The 15877-nt window shown below is 38.1% G+C and overlaps 1 protein-coding gene across 1 annotated transcript in view; it reads right to left on the bottom strand.

The window, feature by feature from the left end:
* The window catches only part of CPLANE1 (ciliogenesis and planar polarity effector complex subunit 1), an 80506-nt gene that overhangs the window by 62177 nt on the left and 2452 nt on the right, over positions 1 to 15877 (bottom strand). Inside the window, exons 2-11 of the mRNA XM_063128142.1 lie at positions 14411 to 14548; positions 13627 to 13762; positions 12750 to 12869; positions 11871 to 12097; positions 10513 to 10607; positions 9228 to 9384; positions 8385 to 8488; positions 8093 to 8275; positions 3698 to 3947; positions 1148 to 1306 (exon numbers count right to left, since the gene is read on the bottom strand). Coding sequence (XP_062984212.1) covers positions 1148 to 1306; positions 3698 to 3947; positions 8093 to 8275; positions 8385 to 8488; positions 9228 to 9384; positions 10513 to 10607; positions 11871 to 12097; positions 12750 to 12869; positions 13627 to 13762; positions 14411 to 14497 — 1518 coding nt within the window. The 5' untranslated portion in view covers positions 14498 to 14548. The remainder of the gene's footprint in view (positions 1 to 1147; positions 1307 to 3697; positions 3948 to 8092; positions 8276 to 8384; positions 8489 to 9227; positions 9385 to 10512; positions 10608 to 11870; positions 12098 to 12749; positions 12870 to 13626; positions 13763 to 14410; positions 14549 to 15877) is intronic.

The raw sequence follows: 15877 nt of genomic DNA, 5'->3' as shown, positions 1-15877 counted from the left end.
ACAAAGTATCTCGATTCAGACTGTAGGTATAGTGCATTTAGATACATTGTAATGTAAGGAGATGGAGAAGAATCCGAGTTTTAAAGATTTTCCCCATTACCAAGTAAGTCCTGATATCTGGACTGTATGTATTCTCCATTGCAAAAGAAGACCTAATGGCTGGGGCACATGTAGTTTCACATTGCAAACCTTGCTGGGCAGAGGGAAAGTATTGCACCCCAAGCATTAGGGCTTTTGGAGGAAACGTATATGAAAATTAAGCTAACAAACATATTGAAACGAAGGAAAAATAGCAGGTAATCTTGTGCAAATGCTTGCACAAGAGTTTGCACCAGCAGACGAACGTCGCTGGATTTCAAGTTCACTTTACTCATGCCACGTTCTTCTGCTAAGTTGGAAACATCCATTTCATTAACAAAAGAGGCTTTCTGCTAACGGAAGGGCACCTTTGGAACCAAGCCATGAAATAGTGATCAGATTAAAAGGAACCAAAGCAAGATTAATTATTCCATAATACCAAAAATTAAAAAGATATGTCAGCTATATGAGATGGAGGCTAATAGTTCAAAGTGCTCTTGCTCTGTGAAGTGCATAAAGTGAAGTGCATAAATGATTAAAAAAGCATCCAACAAACAAAGGCCACTCCTAACAAGTTTGCCATTTCACCTTTGTTGTGTATGCCCATCTCGAGCCAAACTAGGGTTTCCGTTACACAAAACTGGTCATATGGACACATGGAAGAGGTAGGGACTTTTTCCGAAAGGTTTTGTCTGTTCTTTATATGAAACAATTGAAAACCTCAAACATAAAATATTCAATCATACTATGTGGAAGAACAAATACAATAGGTACTATATACTATTATTTTAAAACATGTAATATTATAAAATTATTACCCTGTTCAGATGACACGCTAAGCCACAGTGGTTAAGCACTTTGAGCTAAACATTATGGCTTTGCTTGTCGTGTGACCCATGACAGCATGTCATGTGACTCATTCCTGACCATGGTGGCTACATAACCATGATTTGAACAGGCTCACTAACTATTTGCTGCAAAATGGTTAGTGGCCTAACCATGTCTTAGCACGTTGTCTGAACAGGCCCAATATGTATCAACAGGCTAGTTAAAAAGGTATAGTGAATACCTTTAAGTGTGTCACATCTCCATTTAGTTCTGTTGCTCTCTCCTCTTCTTGCAAAAATGCTGGAATGTCAGAGAAGACAGAATTTTGGTTTTGTTGGTGTTTTAATAGATTAGCTTTTAGGGAGGACAGTGATGGCAATCGCAGCTTTTTCCCCTTAGACTGTGGGGGGGAAAAAAGGAATATAATTAGCATGGCCTTGCTAGACATTAAAAACAGCATTAAATGGGAGCAATACCATTTTGGTTAGAAGAATAAATGACAAACTGAACTGTTAACCAGCAAATAAAATCACAATTAATATTCAGAGTTAAACTGGTAAAATATTGTTTTCCCTGGTGCCTAAAAGACAACAAAGATGGTACCAGGCATTGCTCTCTAGGGAGGGTATTCCATAGCTGGTGCACCACATCTGAAAATGGAATGATCAACATTTACTATTCTCCTTCTGGTTTGATGTAACAAACCAGAAGTTTGGTTAACTCCCCCATCACTCAGGAAAGGCAGGGATCAGGTGATATAGATAATCCCATTAGGTTTAGTATCTGCAGACTCCTCTCAGTTCTTTCCTGTGAACAAGCCCGAGATATAGTGTGACCTGTGGAGTCCTGCAAGGTAGACCAATAGATGAAAGCCTTCCAGGTCATTTTATATATCCTCATCGTGGATGGTTTCCCACAGGAAAGCAAGGTGTGAATCACCTATTCTGGGTAACCCAGGCTTAGGTAGGTGTCTGTCTCAGATGCCAGATAGTGAGCCTACACCACATGTAGGATTTCTGCCTGTGCCACATGCAGGATTTCTGAAAACCATGGTGTCGGGGCAGTGAGGAACTACTAGGATGACTGTGGTTTCTTCAATCCTAATTTTTTTCAGAACCCAAGAGAGCAGGGGAGTTGGCAGAAAAGCCTATAGAAATCCTTTTGGCCAGGGGGCATTCAGGATATCTAGAGCTTCTGGTATTTGGAGAAGTATTAGGGTTGTTTGTGGTTCATTGGAGATACGAAGAATTATTTATTTATTTAAAAGTTTTATATCCCACCCTATATCACTAGGATCTCAGGGTGGCGTACAGATAAAATCATGCAATACAAAACGATAAATATACACAACTAAAAACAAATTAAACTATTAATCAAGTTAAAACCAGTATATAATTTAAAAGCAGTAAAAACAATCAAAATAGTTAAAACAATATGCAAGCTAGGTGAATTTAACCATTAAAAAGCCATGTTTTTACTTCACATCAAAATAAAGTTAGCGTTGGCGCCAGTCGGTCCTCCAAGGGGAGGGCATTCCACAGTCGGGGTGCCACAACAGAGAAAGCCCTCTCCCATGTCCCACCATAGTGTATGTGTTGCATTGGTGGGATGCGGAGGAGGGCTCCTCCAACAGATCTCAAGTCTCGGGCAGGCATATATAAGGAGAGGCACTCCCTTAAGTATTGAGGTCCCAAGCCGTTTAAGGCTTTAAACGTCATTACCAACACCTTGAATTCCGACCGGAAGCATATAGGCAGCCAGTCAATTCCTTTAAGACCGGTGTTATGTGGTCTCTATAAGATGTGCCTGCCAGCAGTCCAGCAGCAATTTCCCAGTCGTCTTCAAGGGCAGCCGCACGTAGAGTGCATTGCAGTCGTCTAATCAGGAAGTTACCAGTGCATGCACTACTTGCAGAGCCTTCCTCACCCCTGAAGAGACACTTTGAACTCCAAGGGAAGTGGCACTCCAAGGGAAGTGGTACTTGTGGGCAATGCCATTTTGCTAGGGGAGGAGCAGCGACTGGAGGTGCCCATGAGAGAAGTTCCATACAGTAGATCATCAGTCTTACGGTGCATACGAGGGATGCGAGGTCTGCCAACCTCTGGGTTTGTAGGGCTCTTACTTCCAGTGACAATATCTGAACCCTCTTTGGGTGGTGAAGCACGAAGAGATGAAGAGAAGTAAAGCCAGAAGAGCAGAAAGTCACAGTAAATAAGAATGCTTTGTTTTGTTTTTTTAAAACCGCAGGAATGAAGAGAGAGGATTGACATAAGTGAATCACCAGGAGACTTCCTGGACAGGAACTTTGGCGTAATCTATACCAAGCAGATTATTTCACTAGGAAAAGTGGTATGAAAGCAGTATATAAAAGGCAGGAGCCACACTACTGCTTTATAGTGGTATTGAAGTGAACTGACAACTGTTGCAGCCCATTGACATATACCATAAACCTCTTTCATAGTGCTATAGCCTGCTTGGTGTGGCTCCTGCCTTTTATATATCACTTTCATACCGCTTTCACAGTGAAATATCCTGCTTGGTGTAGATTAGGCCTAAGAGGAAGGATTTGAAGCAAATAGCAAGATAAAATTATTAAGGAAGCTTAAGTGTAAAGGTTTAAAAATATTGGAACCAGAAATCAAAGCTAAAGAGAGAGCTCTGTCCTGGGAAAAAGGCAGGGAAGAACTGAGAGGAGACTGTGGAACTGACCCAGATACAAAGATCTACAGTATTTCTGGGGACCCTAATCGCAGCCCTATTTTGTAGTAGAAAACCAAAAAAGCAACAGTACCTTAGATACAATGAGGCTGTGATGTAGCTTTTCAAGCCTCTGGGCTGAATCAAGCAGCAATGATCTCATATATGTTGAAGGTGAGAAACTGTCAGAAAATTTAAGGACTGTGACTATGTAACCATCGGAGGCAATGAGGTAGGGTAACCTTGGGTGTGATGTTACAGAAAATCTCTGCCTCATGAGGTCTCCTTCGGAGGCTGATGAATCATGAGTGTGATTCAAATCTTGCAACAAAGAGTGTTGTGATCTAGCGATAAAATAATAAATTATTAAAAAACAAAGAAGCAAATGCAAGCTTATGATACAAAGGCATTGAGCTAACCTCCAGAGATTCATCCCTTCTCAGACTAGGGTATTTCTATACAAAAGTCCCAATCCCCGAATGTGTAAAGCTGCCCTCACAGTAGGATCAGGTCATCACCTAAGTTTTTATATACAATATTTATTTATTTATTATTTATTAATTACATTTCTATACCACCCAATAGCCGGAGCTCTCTGGGCGGTTCACAAAAATTAAAAATGTATTCCAGAAAAGAAACATCTTATGTATGGACACCATAATCCAGCGAGCCAAAGTACTAACTCCTCATGTCCAATAGTATTTTCAACTTCGTGAAATTTTATGGTAACATTTATACTACAAAATGCGTAACAAAGTAATGCAATGGAAATGTGGAAAGGGGTAAATATTGCAGAAAGACTTGGGAGTATATTTTCAAATACAAAAATTATGTTTAGATTGCTCTTATACTTAACAGTTTCTATTTTCTTTAGACTTTGATTAGTTAGAAATCTGATGTCTGATCAAAGATTTGGGGAGATATTCATGTATTATATATATTTAAAATACATTTATATTACTTTTCAAAAACCATGCAATAATACAACTGACAAGAGTACCATAATAAAAAGGGACTTGTCTACAACATGACCAACACTTAAGACAATGATACATTTTACGATGATACACTCTTCTATAATTCCCCCACACACACACGCCCTTTCATATTAAATCTTTCCAAAAGGATGCTTGGTTTGTGCCCCTGAGTGTGTTTGTTCATATATGTTATAAATTGGAACCAAGTTTCTTAAAAAGCACATTTCACCTTCCCCACTAGGCATTCACTATGATGCAAACTTTACTCATTCTCTTGAAGGCCACAACTTTCCCCATTCTAGCTAGCAAGCCCTGAGACTTAAAAGCAACTTGGGTTTTGTCTTGCCGCTGCCAAGAGAACATAACCAGGTTTTTACGAAGAAGGTATTCTTGCAGGTTAATGACAACTGATAAAAGCACTAATATGGGATCTGACTTCAGCAGTTATTTCTGAAATTAGTTTTTTTATATTCAGATATTCCCATCACATATGGATTAGAGACACTTTAACACTTTTTTGCTTGCACTGGTGAGTGTCTCCATAACCCCCTGCAATTTTTAAAATCATTTCAGCGGGATTGTGATTGGAAATAAAAAGAGGAACTTCAGCAAGACTGACATTTTGGGAACTGCTATCCTGCCAAGCCAGGTGAGATTTAATCTCTTCCAAAATAGTAACTCTTTTTCACTTCCCTAGTGAAAGGTTAAAAGCTTTGTCTCCTTTAGCTGTTTAAGGTCTCAAGAAATAATTACTCCCAGATATCAAAAAAGCCATCTAAACATAATTGGAGGCTGGAGGCTTCTTGTAGTGTTGTCTGATCATCTGGTGAAACACCAACTTTCATTTCACATAATTACTCTCTAGACCTGCTACCTGATTATCTCTTTCAGCACTGGGAGGGTTGTTTCAGCTTACAATTAAGCTAAGCCTTTATTTCTTGACTTTGACACTCAACATCTTTGTACAGGATCCTGCCCTAGTCAGTAGCACAAAAAACCTCTGGATGTGCACCAGAGGTCATCAATGTTCTGTCTTGACAAACATCCATACATCAGGAGCAGCAAACATGCAAAGGATCGTCCTCTCTCCTGCAATAGCTTCTCAATGCACCAACTCATGTCAACACAAGAACTTCCAATAGACCCCACCAGACCCCATCCAGTAGCACAACTCTCCCTCCTCCCTTTGTAGGCTACTCATACAGGAAGCATGTGTCACTGGATGCCTGAGAAGGATTAGAGGAAGACCTACGGTTGTCTCAAGGGGCAGATTGGATCACTAGGCTGCAATCATTAATGAGGGGATGGTAGACTGAGATGTGCTACACTTGCACAGTGGCCTCCAGCAATCATTGCAGGCTGACTTCATCAGTTTGCATCTGTTCTGGTTAGCCTAGTGCTTAAGATCAGTTTTAAAAATTATTTTAAATAGTTCATTAAAATAGCTCATTTTGTCCCCTTTGTTACAATTGCACTAGATCCCCCAGCATTTGCTCACCATAGGAAATACATCGATGTGCACAACATGGGAAGAGGCATGTAAGAAGAGGGGATATCAAGCAAACAAGCATTTGTAATTGTAAACTATCAGGAAGATCAAATAAACTTCATTTTATGTTGAAATCACTAAGTGTTTTGCCAGGAGTTTTGACTCCCTCTTCATCAATTTATTTTAAGAGCCTTCAGGACAATGTCATAATCAGCAACAAAGACACCTTGGTTGTGATGCAACTATATTAGCTATTTATTTATTTATTTATTTATTTATTACATTTTTATACCGCCCAGTAGCCAAAGCTATCTGGGCGGTTCACAAAAATTAAAACAGAGCTAGATCCTCTGTTTTACCTTTGATCTATAATTATATTTGGGACAAAGACAGAAAAGTGCAGATATTTAACGTTGAAACCCTAATCACTTTTATAACACAAACACCCTTAAAAATAAAAATGTAGCATTTTTAGAAATACAGCCAAATATTATAGTGTCTGTACATCTCAGCCATTATTTATTACAATTTAATAATTTGATTTGTAACCCATTCTGTCCCATGGTGTCACTGTACCGCCATTTAAATTACTGTGAAACCTTTTTCATCCACAATTTATTTCTACCAGCTTTTGGTGCTGCTACTCCATCAGTTCAAACACTTGCATAGCAGGCTATTTAAATGCCAGATAGACTTTTTAAAGTTTGCATTCTATGTGTGTTTCTAGTGTTTATTTTCTTTTTGTGACTTTTTGCTTATGTTTGTGTGCTTGAGTTGTACAGAGATGGCCTGGCTACAGTTATCTATGATCTAATAATATTGAGATCAGACTACTGTAATGCACTGCACATGGTGCTACTTTGAAGACTAGTGAGAAACTGCAATTAGATAAAAAATATAGCTCCTAGGTTGCTAACTGGAACTAGGCAATGGGAACATACCTTGCAAGTACTTAAGTAGCTTCACTGGCTGCTAGTCCATTTCTGAGCATAATTCAAAGTGTTGATGCTTACCATTAAAGCCCTACATGGTTTGGGGCTAGGTAGCCAAAGGACCACTTACTTCTATGTGAATATGCCTATCCATAAAGATTACCCTTAAGGCTCTTCTCTGTGTGCCCCTGCTGCCTAACTAGGGAGGGGACATTCTCAGTGATGGTATCCCACCTAGGAAACTATCTCCACAGAGAGACTTACTTGGCACCTAATTTTATGTTTTTTCAGCACCAAATAAAGACCTTTTTAGTTTTCCAGACTGTTAAGAGATTGTTTCATGCTGTGTTTTAATTGAAAGCAGCAGTGTCTGGATTTCTGTGTGGATTTCGTGCTGTTTTATTGATTTAGATATTTATACTGGAAATACTTATATTTCCATACTTATATATTTGGAAATGTTTAATAAATAAAACATTAATTAATAACAAAATATATTTGAAAAAATAGAAATCTAAGAACAAAATGCCATAAAGAGATAGAACTAGCTATTTTATTCATGCAAAAATTATATCTCTATCTTCAGGGTTCTGTATATAAATACATGTCTTCGTATATCATTTGGTAATTAGACTGCAGTTTTTGGATTCTCGCATTTGGAATGTTTATTAGGAAGAGTAACGAAATTAATTTTTGAGTGGATTCACAGAATTGCAATGTATTTTTAATCAAATGATTATTTCAGTTGTTGTTTTGCTCCTGATTATGTCATGCAGGTTATTACTAATTTAGCCTCTGAATAATCTATTGGTTGTTTTTTGTTTGTTTTTTTGTTTTTTTTAAAAAACCAACCTGATCCTAATATTTGTTTAAATAACTTATACTTACATGATGAAAATGTCATTTGTTCAGCTGGACAAAGCCATTATAAGAAATAGAAGAGAACTATGAATGAGAAACAGATATTGAGAAGAAAGACACAGAAAAAGCAAAAGAATTAATTGAAAGATGAAACATTTAAAATAGAAGAAAATATAAGATAGATAGATGTGATCAAATGATTTTTAATAACCCCATTTTAATTATCTCACCTGTATGTTATTAGTGGATGTAGAGGAATAAATTCTGCTGGTCCAAATTCTACAGAGCAACCGTAAGTAACTAAAGTCAGCAATTCACCTAAACAAGTAATTAAGACCAGCGACCCACGTTTTAACATACATGCCAAAAAAAGGCTATCAGGAGTCCAGCTCATATCAGCAATCCAGTAAGACCTAAAATAACACATAAAAAACAACTTCAGGAATCACTGTCCTATTACCCATAAAGTTTTTTTAAAATCTCTTTTGAAAAATACAATTAATATTGATTTCAGATACTGACCTTATAAACTTGGATGGAATTTTCTGATTCTTGTTACCACAGCCTTTAAGACTGCCAGAAGCAGTAATAAAATTCATGGTGCTCATAAGCAAAATCTGAGTTGCCTATTTTTTAAAAAAAAAATAGCAAGAGAAAGAAAAGTTAAACTGCATGTAAACATGGGGAAATAAAATGCAAGGGCTTTATAATATTCTCAGCAAGTTCCTATCTTTTACCATGAATTTGATAGATTAATATAATTTACGTTGCACATAATTTATGTTGCACATAGGTTAACATTTTCTGAACACAATACAAAATGGAACAGAGACTCCCATTCTCTTTTCTTGATTTGTCTACTAGCTTTTTCCTAAAAACCTTGCTGGCTATACCCCTAAAAGGTGGCATCCAATGTCACATTGGCGGAAGCTGGAAGGAGTTCCTGGAAGAAAAATTTCCCTCCATGTCCCTTAGTAGCTTCAGAACCCCTGAAGATACTACAAAGAGGGATGGGAGACCTCAGTGAATGGCCTGGACTGTGGCATGGGGGAAATGCGGGAGGGTCCCCAAAGATCAGGGGAAGATCTTTCTGCAGATGGAGCTTCCTCTCATGTAAAGAGTGTCCGCCTGATTTGGATCCTCCCATCCTCTTCAACCCCCATGCATCACAGCCCACCTGAACAAGTGCAGTGCGTCATTTTTTGGAAGGCCCTGCAGGCTGACAGGGTAGGGAAAATTAGCTTCCAGGAGTTCCCTTCCACTAGTATGACACTGGATGTCACCCAAAGCGATTTACAGTACCACACTTAATAAACTACACATAATTAATAGTCATTTTTTCTATTATGCTGTTAATGTCCATACCTGTAGATCTTTTTGATTGACACCTATTGCTAACACAAGCCCATCATGTGAAAATGCAGTAAGCAAAGCACCTCTTGATTTCACTGATTCACAATGGGGAGTCAGACTAGACAAGGAGCTTATTTTTTGTGACCAGTGTATTTGACATGGAAAAGAGCTATATAAAACAGAGAAAGAAATACATAAGTATATAAATGGGAACATCAATTCTGGTTTTCTGTGCTCACCGTACAGTGCCAATTGAAAACAATTTTATTTAGGCTTCAATTATTGCATATTTGCCTGAAAACATAAACGCTACTGAACACAGTTGGACTAACTTCTGAGTAAACATGCATAGGATTTTACACTTTTCTTATTTCTGTTGCTGTTTATCCTTGGCTTTGTTTTTATCTTTATTAATGTTTTATTGGGCTGGTTCTCATATGATGCTAAACCATGAATTAGTTCTATATGCACATGCTACAACAAGCCCAAGCAAAGCTTTGTGCTCAGGCGCTCCACACTCCCCATTCTACATGGCGAAGAGAACCACTACCATTTACTTCCCATTTCTAAGAATCCTGACTTATCATTACATAGGAACCACAAAATGTGATTTCTAATTAACTCTTGTTAGTTAAACAAGCCTGCTTCAAAACCCAAAGTTTGTTAGAAAATGACCAGAGTTTGTTTTAAACCATGATCTCTGGTTTGTATGTAACACTAAAGCCAAATTCTTTGAAAGGTCTTCTTCCAGCTCTGCAGGAAGAGAGGAGAGGAACTATACTCCATCTCTATCTAGCTCATATACATAGCACTAAACTGCGGTTTAGTTAAGCAGTATATAGTATGACTTGACTAAGCAGTATACACTACAACATGACAGCCCACCATGGCTTAATTTACCCATGATTTGATTTAGGGTTTTCTAAACCTCAAACAATCCCTGCTACCTGGGTTTGCATGACATGGCAAGCAATGCAAAAATGGTGCCCGGGGGCACCCAGCATAATGCAAAAGCCCCTGTGGGTAAATTAACCCATGGTGGTCTATCATGACATGTGAACAGGCCCTATCAATATACATATAAAAACATCTTGTGGCAACTTAACAAACATTTGTGGGTTTTGCTACAACAGATTAACCCAGCTACCCCTCTGAAAAGTATATACATATAATAACATCCAAATTCATCTATATGGAAGTATTTTCATTCATAAAACTATGCGTTATTCAAACACTCAAGTTTTAAAACTAAGACTTCTTCATCTGTGTTACAATTTGATAAATGTTTTAAATTTACCTTGCATTCTCCTGCCATTTAATTTCCAAAAATGTAAGCATCAAAAGCTCCCCAGAACAAAATGTGAAAGAACACAAGCAGCAGTCCCCAAGCACCTGTCAATGAATAAGAATAATATTTAACATCCTGGCTTGGATTTATTCAATGATTAATATACAAACTATGCTTTAAGTATTAATTATCTGTTTTAACAATGGTTGGTAAAACCTGAAGCAGCAAGCTAAATATAAAAGGGTTGTTTTTTACTATGAATTCCTGCTTCCAGGACTCCCAGAGTATATTCTTTATTCTCTTCTGTCAGTAGGCAGGGTTAAGGTTAGGGAATGTATGCTTTGGCATCTTATCCCTTATAAATTTAAGCTATAAATACACTGAACTGTGTTGTGTATGCAGTATAATTGTTCTAAACTTACTTTAAACAATTCCACTTGGAAGTCATCAGCGTCCTCTGTGAATCCAGACCGATGGGTTGCTTAGAGGGTAAACAATGCAGACATTAACCCAACAACAAACCATGTGTTAACTGCTGGGTTGTTTAGCCCCTAAATAACACTTTGGTCCGGGTTTGCATGGCATGCTGACAAACTTCAGTCACACCGATAGGAGGTTTACAGAAACCACACTCACAGGTGGGTGTATCCCTGATTTGCTGCCATGATATGTGAACCGGGTCATTTGCTGCAGGCAAACATGATGCCGCAAATGGTTAGAATCAAGCATTAGCATACAGTTCCACTTGTGACATTAATGTGTCACAACTGGGTCTGCAACAAACAGGGTTTCCTGTTCAGGATTCCAGCTGCTCTGGATCAGACAAAGGGTCATGTAGTTCAGTATTCTGTTCACACAGTGGTCACTCACACACACACTCACATTCTGTGGCCTCTCTTAGTCTCTTCATTGGGCTGTTTGGTTTTTATTCCCACTCCCACCTTAGGATTTCCCCCCCTAACATTTTTGTACTTCTGCAAATCCCCAGGGTTTCCCAAGCCTCCTGATATCTTCCTCTTGTGCATGGATGGTGCTGTTTTGGCTACATAAACAGCACCACTCACAGTCTGGACACCAGAAATAGAGGAAACAATTATGTCCAGTCATACTGTACAACCAGAATATCAAAATTAAGAACTTTTATTCACTAAGGCTGCAATCCTATGCTTACTTAGACAGAAAGAATCTGAAGAATCCTGGAAGTTGTAGGACTTTTTTCTGTCTAAACATGCATAGGATTGCACGTTTAAGGTAGTTGATAACGATCAGGATTACAAGGTTGATACCAGAAAGATCGCTATACATTTTATACAGACGGTTTATTGAATATTAGTAAACATCTAGAGGAAATCTATTTTATATTTTACCTCATTTTTGATAAAATCAGCACTCACTGCAGTTTCTTTCTCTTCAACAGACGGTAACACAATAGATGCTTCAGGAATAATTTGCGACCACTGTCCCATTACAGGGTTTTTAGATGGTGTACTTTTACTTTCTATGCTTTGCCACAGAAAGACACAGACAGTTGGAGTAGCGAGGAGAACCTTATTTCCATCACCGGAAACATAAAGGTACAATCTCATAGAACATTCTGGAAAATAATGTTCAGTTAGAACAGCTTCTCAGTCTTCAAATTTATCTTCATATTTTTATAGCGTAATAGCTGTCATGAGAATCTATTGAAAGTGATTTCAATATATTGAAAGTAATCTTTTATTGTATCAGAGTCAACAAACACAATACAAAGATTAAATCTGCAAAGTAGTACATGTTTTATCACGGAACTAAGATCTTTTGCCATACTGAATTAATATGTATTGCAGCCTAATGCTAGTTCTCAGTAAAATATATAAGCTTTCCCCAACCCAGTGCTCTCCCATTGATTTGAATCAATTCCCATCAGCCCCAGCCAGCATGGCCAGTGGTCAGGGATGCTGAAAGTTGTAGTTCAAAACTTCTGGAGGGCATCAGACTGGGGAAGGCTGGTATACCACTAATCGGTTGCACTACTTATAAATCCAGTATTAGTTCCCTGCCCATACTACATAGTTCCCTCCCTGTACATATACTAAGATTTAGCTTAACAAGTATTTATTTCTGTCATCAGAATGAATTATCCTGGAATTTCTGAATAAATTACATATATTTATTTTCATTTATTAATTTTTTAAAAATGATAAATATTTTTTTAAAAAATAGAAAGAAGAACAATTTCAACAAGTATATTAACTGAACACTCCTACCTTGTACTGCTATAGTGACTTTCTTAGATTCTTCAACAGCTGGGACTGTTTTTATAGTGTCTTGGTCTTTGTTCCAAAGAAAGAGCTCTCCTGTGTTAAGGATCCCTGCCAACCAAGCTCCTGTTTGAATAAGGATATTTTTTGTAAAACTTTGCAACATTTAGATAAACAGCACAAACCTATGCATAATTACTGAGAAATAAGTACCATTGTGTTCAATTAGGCTTACTCTCAGCGAAATGTACATAGTAATGCGTTGTAATTTTTTCACTTTGGACTCAGGGCTAATCTACTCCTACAGCCCTTTCGCAACAGAGAAGGGATAACTGCAATGGTTCCCAGCTTCTGCGCTCAGTGCTCACGGGGCACACGCCACCGATGTTTCCCGCAAGTAAAGGAGAGCCTTGCAGGAGAGCGTGTGCCCCGTGACGGCAGTTCCAAATGTGTATCGACAGAATACGCTGTTCACTGAGCCAGGAGCTGGCACCAAACAGCAACAGCTTCGTGAAGGGGGAACACGCCAGCTGCGGACTTTGGGATTGTAGCGAGGGAGCAGGAAAGAAACATGACAAAAGCAGTCAGCAATATTCCTGAATAACTGAGGGGTCAGCCCAAGATCACAGCAGGATCAGCTGTGCATCATGTGGCCTGGTAGGGACAACTTTGATATTATCCTGGAATAAACAGCTGGTGTAGACATGGCCTCACTTGCTTAATAGCTTTAGATCAAGACTATGTTTATAATGAGAGAATGGTTAAACAGTACCAGGGCAAATTGTTAGAGAACAAGTACATTATATTGTTAGAAACACAATTTAATTTAAATAAATTTAAAAACATATAATCATAGTACAATTTCTTAGTGCTAATACTTAACCATTTGTTGATGTTGTTAAGGCAACAACATTCTTCAGCAAGGGATATAACTGTGGAATTTTCTTCTTTGTTTTCCCCGAAAGTAGGTTAATTTCATTGATGTTTTTGTCATCTAAAAGAAAAACCGCCTCCTTTTCCTAATATTAAAAAAAGTGTTCATCTTTTATCCATACATCTTTCTATTTTTTCCTGAAAAGTAATACCTAACTAAACACAACTACTGTCCTAGAATTACAGAAATTGAAACACAAAATTAAATGTCAATATAACGTACGCAATCTAAAGCTTCATGTGTAGAGACCCTTGCTGGTTGTGCCTACAAAATGAAATGCTCCATGTGGACATGAAAATTCCACACTGTCCAAATGGACTTTTTCCTTGTCACAGAAAAGATGTGTCATGAAAGCTTCCATGCACATGGAATGCTGAGGACACTAGAGCTTCCAGATCACGATCAATGTCTTTTAATGCATAGAAGCAAATAACTTGAAAAGTAAGATTAATAATATAAAATTCCTAAACAGACACACAATTTCTTTGATAGGTGAGCAGTGGTCCTCTGATCCTAAGTGACAACTGTAGCAATAATGCCATTCTATTTCCTCCGAAACCTTTGCTACTGTTCTCTGAAGAACGGTATTATATTATTGTTAATATAATCAAATCTAGGATACAATCTGAGAAAGATTAAGCACTTTTTAAGTTACATTCATTTCAGTAAGAAAGCTTAACTCTGGTTGGGTTGTACCCCTATTGTTTGTCATATAAAAATAACAAATTATTACCTGTCCCAGCCAAGTGATTCGAGGCCATGGTTTCTTTTGCTTGATACACGTAGAGGCGAGAACCTCTAATTTAATTTCCATGATCATAAAGTAGCAGGGTAGCCATAAAACTTGTCATTGATGAAAGACTGCAAAAAACTGTTAAAAGTATTTAGGTTTTGCAAAGAGGAACAACTTCTATGATATTTACATATTATAAGAAGAAATTCTTTTTTGTTGTCCTACTAATTAAGCTTATTAAGGGTTTGGCAGCATTACTGAGATCCTGTGTCCTACAGCATCCCACTTCAGATAAGCCAATATGGGACTGCAGGACCTAGGGTATCTGAACTTATAGACCTGTCTGTTCCTTCCTCCTGAACCATCAAGGTAAAGAAAAAGCAGCTCAGTAGAGGCTGTAAAGACCTTTCTGGCATGACCACCCACCCCCACCTTGCATCAGCTTTACTCCAACTGGGCCTTTAATAAGATCCAGGCATGAATGGGCTCCATATCTTGGATTTGCATAACTAGATGCCCTGATATGAAATGCAGAGAGGTTCTAGTGGCAGTATACACATGCTTTTTGGATACAGGCCTTGGACATGAGCAGCACATTTTACACAGTCTTGCTGAGTGGCTCTACAGGCAATCTCCATAACCCACACTGGTGCAACAGATAACATGCTAACTTATCATAAGTAAAATAAACCATACTGCAGATTGTGGGTTCAGTGTAGCTGATTTGGGGAAAATAACCCACCTTGGGTGGGAAAAGAGCTTACAGGTAACACACTAAGAGTCATAATGAGTTAAATAAACCATCATGGTTTATTTGACCATCATGAGTTAACGTGTCATTCAAACCCAGTTGGAGTCTTTGGGTTTGTTTGTCTTCATGTGCACAAACAAGCCTAGAGACTCTGTGGGTAAAATGTGATGCTCATGTCCAAGGCCTGCATCTAGAAAGCATGTTTTTTACATCTAGATATTTCTTAATTCCTTGCAATGAAATATACCTTAACATCAGATACAAGTACCTATAACAATAAAGCCTGTAGAGTATATACAGTATGACAACAGTGTCCAATTGCATATCTCGCTAAATCATCATAGAAGACGTGAAGGAAAAGTGATAACCACCTTGCAAGTGGAAAGTCATTTGTGCAGAGTAAAAATTGTTTCTACATGACCATCAACATTAGAAGAGATATGCTGGATCAGACAAAAAGCCTATATAGTTCATTTTCTGTTCCCACAGTGACCAACCAGATGCCTATGGGAAGCCCACAAGCAGGACATGATAGCTATACCCCCCTCCCAGTCATGTTCCCCAGCAATTGGTATTCAGAGGCTTAGTGCTTCTGACACTGGAGGTAATATATAGCCATTATGACTACTAGCCATAGATAATCTTATCCTCCATGAATTTGTCTTAACCAAATGATTGGCCCTTTCTGCACCTTTTCTGGTTCTACAATATGGTTT

The sequence above is a fragment of the Elgaria multicarinata genome, chromosome 6 (assembly GCF_023053635.1).
Source record: "Elgaria multicarinata webbii isolate HBS135686 ecotype San Diego chromosome 6, rElgMul1.1.pri, whole genome shotgun sequence".
In the NCBI taxonomy this organism is placed as follows: domain Eukaryota; kingdom Metazoa; phylum Chordata; class Lepidosauria; order Squamata; family Anguidae; genus Elgaria; species Elgaria multicarinata.
The sequence above is the reverse complement of the archived record's forward strand: the minus strand, read 5'-3'. Positions and strand labels throughout refer to the sequence as shown.